This window comes from Melopsittacus undulatus, chromosome 5, assembly GCF_012275295.1.
Source record: "Melopsittacus undulatus isolate bMelUnd1 chromosome 5, bMelUnd1.mat.Z, whole genome shotgun sequence".
Classification (NCBI taxonomy): domain Eukaryota; kingdom Metazoa; phylum Chordata; class Aves; order Psittaciformes; family Psittaculidae; genus Melopsittacus; species Melopsittacus undulatus.
The window spans coordinates 43,906,521-43,922,321 of NC_047531.1; the positions used below are offsets into that span (position 1 = coordinate 43,906,521).

The 15,801-nt window shown below is 42.4% G+C and overlaps 2 protein-coding genes and 1 non-coding gene across 4 annotated transcripts; 1 reads left to right on the forward strand and 2 right to left on the reverse strand.

The window, feature by feature from the left end:
- Positions 1-33: 33 nt before the first annotated feature.
- On the reverse strand, positions 34-1,589 carry LOC115946694 (uncharacterized). Its single transcript, XM_031049920.2, has one exon. The coding sequence runs from the start codon at positions 540-542 to the stop codon at positions 72-74; it is 471 nt and encodes a 156-aa protein (XP_030905780.1). The 5' UTR covers positions 543-1,589; the 3' UTR covers positions 34-71.
- On the reverse strand, positions 518-666 carry LOC115946740 (U12 minor spliceosomal RNA). Its single transcript, XR_004080781.1, has one exon. It is a non-coding gene; the product is annotated as a U12 minor spliceosomal RNA (small nuclear RNA).
- On the forward strand, positions 945-15,801 carry POLDIP3 (DNA polymerase delta interacting protein 3). Of its 2 annotated transcripts, none has more exons than XM_005150297.4 (9): positions 945-1,082; positions 5,084-5,471; positions 7,905-7,982; positions 9,782-9,877; positions 11,720-11,902; positions 12,804-12,881; positions 13,423-13,552; positions 14,435-14,501; positions 14,759-15,801. In XM_005150297.4, exons 1-9 carry the CDS (start codon positions 1,024-1,026, stop codon positions 14,931-14,933), a joined length of 1,254 nt encoding a protein of 417 aa, XP_005150354.1. In that variant the 5' UTR covers positions 945-1,023; the 3' UTR covers positions 14,934-15,801. The 2 variants fall into 2 exon arrangements, with proteins under 2 accessions (XP_005150354.1, XP_030905779.1); XM_031049919.2 differs by having other exon boundaries at positions 7,908-7,982.

Here is a 15,801-nt window from a genome sequence, read left to right on the forward strand (position 1 = left end):
TGGGGCAGCCACAGCTTCTCTGGGCAACCTCACAGGGAAGAATTTCTTCCTAATATCTCATATAACGTTTCCTAACAACGGGAAGAAAGCCGGCGCGGCAGGGTTCTGGGTATGCCGTGCTGCAAAGGGCGCTCAGAGGGAGGTACAAAAGCACCGAGGGCCCGGATGAAACCCAGAGCCACCATTCCACAGGCGCAGACACCGAAGCCGAGGATCCAAGACAGGAGCGGGCGGAAGGTGACGCTGGAAGGGCGCGGAAAGACTCGGCCCCGGCCACGCCTGCGCGAGGAGGTGGCTCCTCCTTCCCGCTGAAGTTTAGATTTGATTAGTCTGGTGCTCCCATGCACGCCCCGTCCGAAACGAATTCCCCCTCGCACACGTGAAGCGCTATCAGAGCTGCAGCCCGCACTCCGCCCTCGGCCACCCTGCAGAGACGGGACCCGGCCCAGCAGAACACGGGCGGGACAACGGGCAGCCACATCGGGTCTGTCGTTCTTAACGCGGCTCGCAAAAGGGACGGGCAGATCACGGCACCCGGGCATCTCGCGAAGTAAGCGAGGCACCTGGGGGCGACCTGTACCCGCGCAAAAATTCCTCTCACATTGGCAGTGAGGACCCGGGCGTCACCCCGGGTCGTTATTTTCCTTACTCATAAGTTTAAGGCATGAAGTGTGAGCTCTCACCCCGACAGCAGAACCCTACGTGTTATCTCTGGTGGTCAGGGCGAGGAAATCTGCACAACATCCCACTATGTATATGGGGAGTTTCTGTTATCCTGACTATTCTCCCCGGCTCTGTTTGCCTTTTACGTCGCATACCCACTGCCGCGGTCAGAACCGGGACAACCCGTACAGTACCGTATGCAAATTAAGGGCCCCAGGGCCGCGGGGGGTTCTGGGACACACACACACACCACTTGGGCGGGGTTCGCGTTACTTCTGGAGGCGGGGTGAGGAGCGGAAGTGGTGTGATGTCACGTCCGGGTCTGGCTCGCTGCGTCTTATCGTTAGGTCCCGCGACAAGATGGCGGACTTGTCTCTGGACGAGCTCATACGGAAGCGCGGTGTAACCGTGAAAGGGAGGTAAGCGGCCGGGAAGGCGGCGACCCGGGACCGGAGGCCTCCGGTGGTTCCTTTGCTCTTCCGTCTATCATTCCGTTCTAGAGGTTGCGGGTCGCAGCCTACCGCAACGCGGCCCAGCCATATTCCCCGTTCTCCCCTTCCCATTGGCTTAGGCGTTGTTCTGCGGGACCGTGCCTCCGGTGCAGATTGGCGGTGGCTGCCGTCGCTCAGGGCTGGAGCGGGCTGGAGTGGACTGGGGCTGGGGTCTGTGCCCACACTTTACCCTTTGTGTTTGGCTCTGCCCAGTGGGCTTCGGCCGCAGCAGGGTAGGTCCATCCGCCGCCTCTTCTCTCTCTTCTCGAGTTCTTATCGTTGCGCTTTAGATTTCTAGCACAGCCCATTGCTTCACTGGTACCTCAGACCTGCACCTTCCCTGCTGTCTCTTGCTTCTCCCCGCTAATTATCCCAGTGGTGTCCCCCAAGACAGCATCAGCAGCCCCCCATCCCTCTCGGCGTGGAGCCGCTCTGTATCTGTAGCGGGAGCTTTCCGCCATGCAGTGCCCTGGGGGTGCCCGGTCCCCCCGCAGCTCCCTGCGCGGCTCGTTGAGCAGCGCACGGTGCATTGTGGGATGGCCGTGGGAGGTGGAGTTGTGCCACGGGGAGCCGTAACTGTAGCAAAGCTGATCCGCATCCGCACAGGCGAGGCTTTAGGCTGCAGTGGCTCCGTGAGGATTGCTGCCTGGCCTTTGGAAACTGTAGTCTCTGTAGCCGAGTTAATAATGCTCTGACAGACTGTTTCAAATGCTTGGGTGGATGTCGAGTGTTACATGTTAGCTACAAGATTACATTCTTTCCTTGTATGGCAGACGTCTCCGGTGTAGGCTGGGCCATTTACTGTAGTGCAGCTGGTGGCAGTTCTTATCTGTCTTCTCCTTTAATAGCTTTTCATCTTCCATTTTGCTGTAGTCTCTTGATGCTTCTGAAGATCTTGTCCATGGATTTCTACCTGTCTCTAAGCATGCTCCTTTTTTTCTTAGTTTGTTGTTGGAGGAGTGGAGTGTTAAAATTTACTTAGGGGTCATTGGGAAATATTAGGTTTTTAACTCTGAATGTCTCCACTTAACATGTCTAGTATTTTGGAATTTATCTGCTAACGTATGCTAGCAAAATGTTCAAACACTTTTAAAAAGGCCTTGGCTTTGCTCTTCCATTCATGTTATCCTGCATATTTGGAACAGTCTTCTGTTGCTTAATATGCCAGGCACCTACTAGATCCTTTTTCAAATCCCTCCTTGACTCTCATTTCTTCCAGGAATTCATCCTGCTTTTATTTGCTGAACAATAGTCCCTCTGCAGCACTGTAACAATTTTTGTGCCATGTTTGTCAAGTTCAGTTCACTTGTCCTAGGTTCAGCTGTAACTGTTATTTTTCTCCTTCCTAGTAGCTGGTGCAGTGCTGTTTTGGCTTCAGTCTGAGAACAACGCTAATAACACACCAGTGTTTTACAGTTTTATGTTAAATGTTTTACTGTTGCCCAGTAGCACTTACCCCAATCAAGGACTTTGCAATTTCCCATGCTCTGCTAGTGAAAAGGGGCACAAGAAGCTGTGAGGAAGCAGTGACAGGACACCTCACCCGAACTAGCCAGAGGGGGTATTCCATATCACAGCATGTCATGCTCAGTATAAAAACTGGGGGGAGTGACCTGGAAGGCCCAAATCACTGGCTGGGTCAGACTGGGTGTTGGTCAGCGGCTGGTGAGGAATTGTATTGTGCATCACTTGTACTTATTGGGTTTTCTCCCTTTCACTTTTTATATTCTCTCCCATTGTTATTCCCCTTATCATTATTATTAGTAGTAGTAGTTTTATATTATACTTTAGTTATTGGACTGTTCTTGTTTCAGCTGAACTCCTTCAGTTCTCTTCCCCATCCCACCTGGAGGGGAGGGAGGGAAGAAATGAGTGAGTGTCTCTGTGCTGCTGAGTTAACAGCTGAGTTTAAACCCACAGCATCACTTTAAAGCATTTCTGAGGGACCTAACTTGACTTTGTAAAGGTTGGATAAACTGAGTAAAATAAAATCACCATATCTAAGCTGCTCAGTAGTCTGGGTGAAATAGCAGAAGAATCTTCGCCTGTAAAATGTACTAATTGACTAAATATTCAAGGCAGAATGTGGAGTTCTGGAAAATTAATTAAATGTTTGAGATTTCCTTTTATTTCAGGTGCTATGGCACAAAATGCCTAAGCAGTTAATGCTGTTATAGGGTAAGCAATTCTCTACAGAATAGGGTAGTTTATGAGCATGAACATCAGTTGTCAGAGGCAGTATTAGTTTCCTAACCAAATTCATTAGTTTGTGTTTGTAACAGTTTTAATTAATTCTGGCTTAACTGCTGATATATATATTTCTGGTTTTACTTTGACCTCTTTTAGGTTTATTAAAAAGACCCACTCATCCAGCCCTTCTGCAACACTCTGAATGCATAGCTAGAATTGTAAAGCAAGTCTTGTTCTCTGTGGCTGTTACTTTATAGGTATTGATAGTCTTCTGTATTATTCTGGATATGTTTTAATAAATGGTCTTAGTAATACTCCTGTTTCTTCTGGCTAGTTTGCTTTGGCTGTAGGGGAGTGCAGCCATAGGATTCTTAGCTATATAACAAAATGGGATTCCAGTCCTAGCTCTCCAGTTCTCTGGACACAAGAATGAAAGAGACGGATGGAAGGTTTAGTGTTTCATCTCTTTTGTTTGATTGGTATATTTTTACAGATCCCTCCACTGAAAATACATATCTGTACATAATGTTAAGATTGTGGGTTAGATCTGGAAATAAATACAAAGGTGTATAACAAATTCAGATTGCATCATTTGAGTTTTTGGTATTAGCCTTTAGTGTTTCAACAATTCTAGATTTCCACTTTTAGACTTCATGATACTGGATAATATGTTTAAGAAAGCTGATGAACACTGTAGCCCTCTATAGCTCATCTGAATTTAAAAGAAATAGCAGCAAGATTATTCTTTAAGTACCTTAACTTTAAAATTTCTCTTATTACGCTGTAGTTTTTTTCGTCGTCTTTTCTCATAAAGAAACCCAATGAAAAAAAAAAAGAAAACATTAAAGAATACTTGAAGGAGGAGCTGTGTTAAAACATTAGGCAAGCTGTTTCCTTTTAAGGGGAGATTTTGAAAAAGCAAACCTGTAACAAGAAGCTAGTTTCAGCTTTCACTACATAATGGGCTTCTGCTTAGTAATACTTGTGTACAACTGCTGTCCTTTCTGTGGTCTGTTCCCTTTTTGTCCTCTGCGTTATGATGATGATGTACTTGAAAGTAAAGGCCATTGACTGTGGTAGTTCTGTTAGTAGATTAAAGAAAAGGCACTGATGTTTAAAAGTGGTTTGACCGATAAGTATTTTTGCTGGTAGTTAATCAACTTTTAAACTGGTGGCTTTGAATTGAGATTGGTACTGGTGCTTTAACATCTTAAAATCCAAGCTTCTACACTCCCACATATCTAAATTTGCTGCCCAGAATTCTTGAAATCACATGTAGTTCAATATTTTCTTTGTATCAGGATGTAGCAATGTATTGCAAAAGATGCTTTATTAGACCTGCTCAGTCCTGAAGCTAGAAAACGTGTTTCTGTTCTCCTTTGTCTTCAAAGGTTTCCCTAAAGTAGCTATTGATGAATTTTGAATAGTAAATATGAATAGTAAAGCTATTGATGAATTTTGTTTAAATATAGTATGTAGTTAGCACAGCTGAAGTCAGACTCTTTACTGAATATTGTAAATGTGAGCTTAAGGATGGATTTTGAAAATCTATTCCTTAGCTGTTTATGTAGAATGTAAAATCCAGCATAAACCAGCTTAGGAGCTCTGCTGTTGTATTTGGACATCTAACCTGAGCGGATTTCTGTGCAGTAATAATGAGGTTTGGTTTGCAGTAGCACAAATACTTTTATTGGTACTGTATGACATCTTACAATGTCTGAAACTCTTTCCCTCTTCAGGCTTAACACAAGGCCAGTGTATGGAGGTATAAGATCTCGCATTGGGATCCAACAAAATCTTCTAAACAGATCATCCCCAGCTGTTGGCTTCCAGCGGACATTTGATGCCCGACAGAAGATAGGCCTCACAGATGCTCGACACAAACTGGGGGTTAAAGATGCCCGTGAAAAACTGGTTCAAAAGGATGCTCGGTTTAAAATCAAAGGGAAGGTACAGGATGCTCGAGAGATGTTGAATTCCCGAAAACAGCAAAATGTTGCTACTGAAAAGGTGACCAAAGTGGTGGATGCCAGAGAGAAGATCACCTTAAAACGAAGCACTCCAGCAGCTATCAGCCCAACTATGGGAACAGTGAATCCAGCCGTGAAAATCACCAAAACTATCCAAGTAGGTCAAGCACGTCACTTCTGAGCCCCTCAGTTATTCTAGAGCCATGCAGTAGAAATGATAATGCATGAATGTGTTCACATGTTTACAATAGAAGTGATGGTGATACAGTTCAGTCCAGTCTTTAGGGCAGTATTCAGTCTTCTGGGTGTCCTTGCAGTTGCTTGGAGTTTTTTGTAGAATCCCAGCTTTCATTTAAGTTTTAATGTGAATTTTGGGCCCAGTGAAGATTAAAGCAACACTCCTGAACACTAAAGCATTAAAGTAGTTGTCCTGAATGGTTGAGTAGTCTCTTTCCCACCTAAAATCAAAGAGAATGCATGCATTTTTTTGTCATTCGTACACCACCCCTTTTTGCAAGTCTGATGTGGTGGATTGTCCTGTCCAGATAACTGGCTTATCCTTGTGGTGGGGTAACAACTTGGAATACAGAGCTCTGTTTGTATCTAAGAAGACATAAAATTCAGTGAGTCCTTCCACATATATCTTGTTTCTACTTGTCTGGTTTTCAGGAAGGCACTTGCTTCCAGAGAGTTGCCTGATTACATGATGTGTTCCTGCTAAGGCTCAAATTTTATTTCAATTGCAATATAATCACTTGCTCACCCTAACCTGCTGATTTCCTTTGACAATTTTCTAATTTCAGTTTGCTGTGTGTGCAAGATTCTTGGCAAATGTCTCTGAGAAACAACTGCTGTTGAACTGTGTATATTAGGTACTGTGGATAGAGTCAAAAGAGAAGTTTCCAGACTGTCAGGATTGTGGTTTGAGGAGTGGTTTTGTTCCTCACCTCTACAGGCATGTAACTGAAGTTCCTAGCCTACATATTTCATGTTCCTCCTCCCAAAGATCAACAGTGTGCTTACACATACCTAGAAAATCTCCTATTCTCATCGATTTGAAGCCTAGATGAGTCCACCTTCTGTTCAGCTGTGAGTTTTGCTCAAAAGTATCAAACATATTTCTTCTGTGAATTAGCCTAGGAAGTTTGAAGGTGGAATTTCAGGCTAAAATTACTGCCAGGATGACCTAAGAAAGAGAAAGGACTCTTGTAGCAATAAGAAGGGCTAATCATAGAGCAACAGAGCAGTCTGTTCAGTAGTATTTTAATTAGGAGGGTAATTAATACTCATGTTGTCCTTCTGAGCCAAATCACCACCATCAGCTATTAGGAGTTGAACATTTTCTGCAAAGTTTCTGGGAGTTAAAATAGTTTCAGGAGACTTGGAACAGTAGCATTTTCCTCTAACCTGCTTGGGTTTTTTGTTTTTTGGTTTTTTTTTATATATACTATTTGATCGGACCTGTGGTACTTTCTGTTTGTTAGACAACATCATGCAAGAAAAAATATTGTAGAATATAATGGTGATTAAGACTGTAGACAAAACCATGCACATGAGGAATTAACTATATTTGGTTTTAGGATCTATATTAAAATTCCAAATTTCTCATGGCCCTCCTCTCTTCATGAATGTTGGAGCAGAATCAAACTAAAGTATTTTGATCTGACATGCAGCACACAGTTCTGATGGTATTGTGGTCTTGTTTCTCGTAAAGGAAGGAAAAAAGCCTTAGAAAGCTAAAGAATTTCCATAACTCTGCTTGTGTTTTTGTAGGACAGGTACCCTTGTTTCTGAATTGATTAGCAAATTGAAACATGAGGGTGCTGTGGTGTAAGTTACAGTCTAGAGAAAATGCAGATCTGAAGATTTTACTGCCTGTATGAAGTGTTTTTTGGATGAAGATCCATTATTTTCTGTAATGGAAAGCTTCCAGCTGTTTCAAAAACTAAAAGTGCTTTTCTGGGGAGAGATGTTGCTTAATTACAGTTGTTGAGTAGTACAGCTAAATTCCCTGACTACTTTTGTTGTGGTTTCCCTGTTTCTTCGGACAACAGGCCACAGAAAAATCAGCTATGCTACCCTGTGCATCATTTTATTACACTACAAGCAATAAAGCTTATTCCAGCTCTAGTGTGAAGAGGCAGTATATACTACTCCCTTGAAGTAGAGCTGAACTAAATTGTGTTGTGTCCCAGTTTGTTGAGTTTGATGGAAATAGGTATCTGGTTCTTTCTAGCATGAAAGATTTGCCCCATTCCTGTTTTCATGTTGGCAGAAATGTAAATCTAGTTGGTGCTAGCAGGGTACTGTCCCTTTTGCAGTAATCTTGGACTAAAACTCAAGTAATTTGAATCAGTTTCTCTGTGTGGCCTTAGGTCTTAATTTCTTCAATCAAGCAAACCTATCTCATATCTAACACACTACAGCAAACAGACATTATCTGTAGCATTTTGTGGTAATATGTTTTCAAGAGCAGGAGAGTGAGTTTCATTTAAGTGGTCTCAGGGTATCAGCTAACAGCTTTGATCTGAAATGAGGATCTGGTGGACTCTAGTGTTTAATGCTTTGGTTTTTTTCTCTCTAACTGTAGCAGAAGGCTCCAGTTCCTGGACACTCTCATCCAGCAGGAATGAGGATCAATGTGGTGAACAACCATACACACAAACAGGTGTGTGCCCTTGCTCAGTGCTCTTTCTTACCTTTTGAGGGGGGAGGAAGGTGTTCATGAACATTGGAACATGCAAAGAAAACTTTAAATAGAAAAGTGGAAAATCTCTAACAGCTTAGCTCCCTATTCTTGTGTGTTTAAGATACTGCCATGGTAATTGAATTTTTCATTTAGTCTAATTAATCTTGAATCCTTCTATGTTATATGAATATGAAGTAGGTATTCCCAATTTTTGTCTCTGTGTGCTAATGTTGTTTTTCTTTAGAGAGTGTGACCTTTAGCTCTGATGTCTTTCTGTAAATTTCTGTGACACTACTTCAGAGCCAGTTGTTGGTTGTTTTGATTCAGCATCCTGCCAGTCTCTTCAGAGAATGGATATGACTGTACATGGTCAAATGGTCTACAGTGAGGTGGGAGAGGGTATAACCTTTCTGCAATCCCCACTGTTGGTCCCTGCTGGGAACCTGACAGTGAATGATGTTAACTGGTATTCTGATGAAATTTCAGAGTTGCCATATCCCTTGCCAAGCACACTCTGAGGAAGACCCTAGAATTGGTGTTGTCTCTTCTGGGATCAATTTGTAAAGGCCTTTGTCACAGCTCCCAGCCATTCAACCACCTGGCCACCTTGGGTGCTTTCAGGGAGGAAATACACAGTTTTATTACTCGTTTTGTGTGTGTGCATGCATGAAGTATTACATGAAATACTGTGAATGTCAGTATTCCAACATTGTGTCCTGGTTTGGGGGATTTTTTTGCCGCATTTATGATAACTTTAGCTGTTTGTGTATGTTACCTCTGACCTGCTTCCCTCACCTGTCCCAGGTGCTGTCACTTAAGGAAGTGCCTTCATTATTCTGACCTCATCACTATAAGCTTTGAATCCATTTCAACCATTTCAAACTCAAGCCCACTGTCCTGAGAGCTAGTATTTTTCAGGAGTTTTCTGCATAATTCTCCTCTGTTCTGCCATCACTTTTGGCTTTTTTTCCTTCATAGCATTTCTGTGACTGGAACAACTTTCCCGATTATAAACCAGAATCTTGCTGACTATGAAAACTCAAGTATTTTGCAAGCTTTTATTGCTAATCTCTTAATTTTTCTTTACCTTTCTACTGAATTAATGAGAAGCTGGTTTGAATTGTGACTTCTTGTGTTCTGGGCAGTGCCCTGTATTTTTTTTTTCTTAGCATTACTTAAAGTCCACGAGAAAATTATTTGTCTAAGAGCTTATGTCAAGATTATAAGGCAGGGCTGTGAGCATTAAGTTGGACTGGGGAATTCATTATTCATTCAGTAAAGCTCCTAGTGTGGTGTTTTCTAGTGCCAAATGGATATATGCTGTGTTGTGGAAAGCAGACTACTCAAAAGGAACATTTTGCTTCAGGTGTATTTGGAAGGCATCTGCTTAATTTAAAAACAAACAAACAAAAAACCAATCAGATGCATAGGCTTCAGCTTTAAAGGTAGTAGGGTGTTAGAAAGTGAGACACTGAGGTTTTATTCCATTAATAAGTCTTCACCAGTCCTAATGAGGTCTAGAGATTTGAAAAAAACATACGTGTTTCAGTACATATTTATTACAGCATCTTTGGAAAAGAAGTTGGATAGTTTTTACACTGATGTTTTGAAATGGGCTTGAATACCTTCACCTTTTGTGTCGCGAGGCTGCAAGGGCAGGAGTAAAGTCCAGTGTAGTCATGTTCATTACCTGATGAAGGCTGAAGACAGGAGAAAACTTCTTATAAACTTGCTTATAAATATACCTGCTTATAAACTATTACCTTGCTTCTTTTCAGGGTCTGTATGACATGGAAGAAGATGATGAAACTGTCTCTCCCCTTGCTAGCAAACAGATGAAAATCACCACAACAAACAGTTTCCTGCACAACACGGTAAGAGATTATCTGAATAGTCCCCAACACACCATGCTCACACTGAGTGGACACACAGGCTGTGGCTTTACAGGGCTTATGTTCTTTTAAAGTATGTAAATGATCCTTTCTCCTGAAATATTTGGTCTTTGCCCCACCTTCTCTTTGTGCCAATGCTTCTAAGTGTTATTTTTTAGGACTGATTCCTTTTAGGCTAACTGGCTTTATAGGCCTTTTGCAGCTAGAATGTGCTTTCTTACTTGCTGGCAGATTGTTGCATGTTAGTTCTTGACTTTCTTCCTGTTGGAGAAGTGTTTTGAACCTATCTTGTTATTGTTTAAGCAAGCAAGTAAGGAAGGCTTTCTGCTGCTTCTAGAGACTGGACATCAAGGCAGGAAATCTATTGCCATGCAAAATCTTAGCTGGCAGCTTGCTGGGGAGTACTAATGCTCTGGAGAAGATGGAATATCAACACAGACAAATGCGAGGTCCTACTCTTGAGATGGCATAATCCTCTGCAGCTTAAGTTGAGAACTGACTGGCTAGAAAGCAGCTTTTGTAGGAAAGAGTCTGGGGGTCCCACTGAGTGGTATACAAAGAATGAGTTAGTAGTGCATCCTTCCAGCATTGAAGGCCAGCTGTAGGTTGTATCTTAGTGACATCATAGCCAGCAAATCAAGGAAGATAATTATTCCCATCTGTTTGGTGTTTTGGGAATGCACCTGGAATTCTGTGCCTGTTTTGGGGCTCTGTGATACAAAGCAGACACTGGCAAACTGAAAACAGTATAACAGTCTTCAGAGGGCTGCAGCACATAATGTGTGAGAGGGTGAGAGCAGTGTCTCTTAAGACTAAGAGAAGGGTGTAGTTAGATCCCTCCACTCTCACTGCCTAATATGTCATAGAAAAGGCAAAAGCCAGCTCCTTTTTGGGAGTGAACAAAGCAACAAATGGGTTGCAGCAGGAAAAATAAGGTGGGGGGGACACAAAGTCATGCAATTCTCAGAATATTGATCAGCATCTGGCACGGGGACCCAAAGAGATTGTGAAATTGCCATTCCCAGATATTCAGCGTTTAACTGAACAAAGTAGTGTGTACTGAGCTAACCTGATATGTCTTTGAAGTTAGCCCTGCTTCGGACATGAGGATTGGACTTGAGTTTACCCTAAATTATTCTGTGGTTCTGAAAAAAGCAAATTCATGTGGCTTTACCATCACACAGGCAGTCTAGTGCAGTGATTATGCCGTTTTCTTTTTTCTCATGTGGATACTCAGAATACATCTCCTGGCATGTGTGATCCTTAAATAACAGCCTTATGGGTTGTCTGCTTTTTTATGGTTTTGCAGGAGTAAATGTGTTCTCTCCAGTGTTGGTAGCAGCTACCAAACACGATTTTTAGTCTGGCTTTTTTAACTCTGGTAGTTTCAACTAGAAAGGTTACACTCCATGCTTCTGAAATACCGCTCTTTATACTAGGTCTTTGTACAGCTCAATCTTATTGTTAATGAGCAATTTTTGTGAACACTTTGTAAAGTAGTTAAAAATCTTTGCATAAAAGGAGCTTTTCAAATCCAAATCACACTGGTAAAGCTCATTTAAAAAGAATATGAAAGTAAGAAGTGCTTGTTAAGTGAGGGAAGTGCTTTCTGGGGATAAACACACTTTTATATGCTCATGTCCAGAAACTTGAGTTGATTTCTGTTTCAAAGCTGAAACTATCAAGCACTGTAGTGGTTTTGACACTGGAAAGAACTTGCAGTTCTTAGTGCATGCTAGGGATACTCTACTGCTGTTGGTGCTTCCAAGAGAGGGATGACTTTTTTAGCCTGCAGCTCTCAGAGATACTTTCTTTCTTCCTCAGGCTGGGCTGAGTGGCAATAAATTCTCTTTGTCCAAGACTGTTCCCCTAACTAAAGTGGTCCAGAATGATACATACACAGCTCTGCCTGCACCTCCCTCTCCTATGCGAACGAAGGCCTTGGCAAACATGTCCCGGACCTTGGTGACAAAAGAAGAGCCTCCAAAAGAGCCAGCACCCATTGAGGTGAGCTTAGGGAAGTGTGAGATGCTCTTTGTAGAAGTCTCTGAAATGTCTGAATCTATGACTCTATGATACAAAACTTGCTGTTCATTGGTCATATGAGCAGCTTATTTCTGCCTGCCTTCCACTAGTATTTCTGGGACTCCATCAAGCTCATTCTGATAACTGCAACCCATGTCCCAAGAATTTGAAACTTACCTAAATATTCTTTTCTTCGAAGTTTCTTAGGAAACTGGGAAGTCTCAGCACATCTTGCTTTTCTCAACTTTTCTCTCTAGCATGAGAGAGCCTGTGGTCCTGGAAGAATCCATGTTACAGGGAGGGGACAGTTGTTTGGACACTCCTTGGTGGCATCCGTGTCCTTAGGAGTAGTGTTTTAACACTACTAGGTATGTTGTGTTCTGTCCACTCTGTTGGCAAGAAGAAACAGGATTCTTTCAAATACAGCTTCTTTCTCTACTCATGAGACTTCTCAGGCAGTTTGTAGACAACCTGGCTAGAACTGCTTTGCAAAACTGCCAGATGTTGGGTACAGGTAACCCACCAGGTGTTCCCAGGCATGTTGAGTTCAGCATACCATGTTTGACGGATTGCTGGCTGATGCAGAGTGAAACAGACATGGGCTTAAAAGTGTGGGCATATGTATGTGGATTAAGAGGTATTTTTGGGAAAGAAAGAGAAAAGTTACTTCAGAGAGAAATTAGCATGGAAAAGGGGCTTCTTTATTACCATCAGATGAGCTGGGCTTTTGTGACCATTGGTACTTCCCATTGATAGCTGTACCTCTCCCCTTTGTGTATGTATACAGACTTTCCCAGACATCTTTAGTGACTTTTTTGGTAATGCTTTCCCTGCTGTCCTGCCTGCTGCTCTCTTTATGTGATGCATTTGTTTGTGTTGGCAGCTGGCGTTCAGTCCTTTGGAAGGTACCAAGATGACAGTTAACAATCTGCATCCTCGAGTCACAGAGGAAGACATTGTTGTGAGTGTTGCTTACTGCCAAACTGGGGATGAGTGACGCTTCTTCTCTTATCCTACTTCTTTTGATAAGTTGGTTGGTCTGTGGTGAATGTAGTAAAGAGGGGTATGGTGTAGGTTTGCTTTCCTTGCAAAAACTTTGAAGGTTCCTGATCAGTTTGGGTTTTGTTCTTAAGTCTATGCTTAAGATGGGACAAAATCCTGATATCACTAGAATAATTCCCCCAAATGATGCTTGGTGGTCTCCTTGCCCTCATCCAGATTATCCAGGCACTTCCATTCTGAACAGGCTGAGAATAAGCCTGATCTTTGTGTGTGATAAACAGTATAGAGTACTGGCCTTGAACTTTTCTGCTTGTGCAACCTGTATTACTAATGTGAAGTACTCATACTATAGCAAACGGAGACAAGCATCAAGATTCTGCCATGTGTTTACTAAGCATGATGGGTGGTGCAATTAGGAAACAGCCTTTCTTACTCAGTGTCTTTGGTCAAAGTGGTATCTTTGATGTGACCTGTGGTCATGACTAACTCTCTGCCCTCAGGAGTTATTCTGTGTGTGTGGTGCCCTGAAACGAGCCCGTCTGGTGCACCCTGGAGTGGCTGAGGTAGTATTTGTGAAGAAAGAAGATGCTATCACAGCATATAAGAAATACAACAACAGGTGCTTAGACGGTAAGTTCAAGGCCTGAGTTGCATTTAAGATAGATAAATCAACAACTTTTGCCACCTCAGTGGAGAGTTTAAAAGCATCTCAGATGCTATCAAGAGAGAGGAAATGCCAGTAGATCAGTTTGAGCTAAATAATGTAATATGCTCGTGCAACCAGCTAAATATATGCACAGTTTAAGTGAAACAAAAAGATTTTCCTAGAAAGAGAATGCTCAAAGGTAGAGGCAGGTTCCTGGAGTCTACTAATCTAATTTCCAAATGAAATTCCTTTTGTTTCTAATTCAGTGCTAAGAGTTAATAGTCCTTACAAAGGCTTTACCTGCTTACAGGTAGCTGTTTGCAAAGTACAAGTAAAACTAGTATTTTCAGAAGTCTCAGGGTGTCACTGGAGACTTACTGAATTTGACTTGTAAAACAATTAGTACTGGCTTCTCCGTAAACTTTGAACAACGGGATTTTTAATCTGGATTCACCTCCAATCTAAATATAGACTGAAATTAGCTTTTAATTTTTAGCTGGAAATAGGTGCTGCTTCTTTCTCTAAGACAAGTGATATGTTACGATCATCAGATGAGGACTAGGCAGCTGAGAATGGGAAATCCTCTTATGTCTCCCACATATTAGGTACAAAACCCTTCTACTAAGGGGTTTGTACCTATACATGACTTATTAATTAGTGTGATTGTTCACATTGTAGTGCGTATTTTGGTGGCTTTTCTGCTGCTGTGATTTTGCAGTAAAAGATGTATTGGCTTTTCTTTCTCACATTTTCCCAGCATGTGAAACTCTTGCTTTCCCTGTTTGACATTTCTGATTGTGATATTGTGTCATATTACCTTACCACAATTCTGATAAAATTACTTTTTTGATTATATTTTTGTTTAGGTCAACCAATGAAATGCAATCTTCATATGAATGGGAATGTGATCACCTCAGACCAGCCTATACTGCTGTAAGTGTCCTGTGGGTGGGGGAAGAACCTGAAGGCTCTGTTTTGAGGGGAACCTGAGGGGAGGAAAACTGTTGGCAAGTTATTGTTGCATTAATGTTTTCCTTCTCCTCTCTGTGCCACTCTGTGTTATAGCTGAGGGAAATACAGCTTGACTCCACAGTGTTCACATCCCTTTAATAACTTTATCTCTGATATTGGATAGTGTTTTGGGGGTTTATTATTATTATATTTTTTTTTTTTTTATTTTTATCCTCCAGCCGATTGAGCGATACCCCTTCAGTAAAGAAGGAAGGGGAGCCACGCCGGTCAAGTGCAAGCGCCTCCTCAAATCCCCCAGCTGAAGTGGACCCTGACACGATCTTGAAGGCACTCTTCAAATCTTCAGGGGTCTCTGCCTCTGTGCAGCCCACAGAATTCAAAATCAAACTCTGAGAAGGGGGAGCAAGAAGTGGACTGGAAACGTTGGGGAAAGGAAAGTGCAGGAGTACAGATGTTACTTGCATTTGCCTGCCTTGAAATTTTTTGTTTTCTATGATCACTACCTTACTGTACAATAGTGTTCCCTCTTGTGTGTGTACTTTCTGTTTTCATAGTTGGAGATTTCTTCCATGATTTTTTTTCTTCCCAAAAAAAATAACCTCCCCCTTCTGCCAGTAATGTATTACCAAGCGTATACCATGTAACTCCATCCTTTACTCCAAAGCCCCTAGTGGCCATTAAAAGTGCACATAGACTTTGAGGGAAGGAGTGGTGATCTCCTTCTCTTTTCTTCTGACTCTTAACTAGAAGGTGTATCCCCTCGGTTATCAACAAGCAAGAGTAACACATTATGTCTGAAATTGCTGCACTGGGTGCAAAGTCAGGTGTGGCTCTGTACATGAAGCACTGTTTTGCATCTTTGACTTGCATTTGGTGGCATACTACTTCATTCTGGCTGTTGGACATTTTTCTGCTTAGCAGCTGTAACTGCAAAGTGTGAAAACCAGCCTCCTGCTGTGTATAGCAGCCACCAGAGGCATAAGGCAGAAAGGACATATGCACAAGTGCTCTATCTGTTGCCCCTACTGGAGGGGGGGTTTAACTCTACAGCAAGGTGGGGGAGTGGGGAAAGGCTCTGGCATTTGTACAGTGAACATATTAGTCCTGTAGAGTCAGAATCAGTTGCTCTTTTCCCGACTGAAAAATAATCAGTCCTGTGTTCAGAGCTAGAAGAAATCCAAGTGTTTCATTCCCATTAGACTTTATTGCATCTTCCTGCTGATGCACGGATGTGATTTTTCTTTTTTTTTTTCCCTTGCTT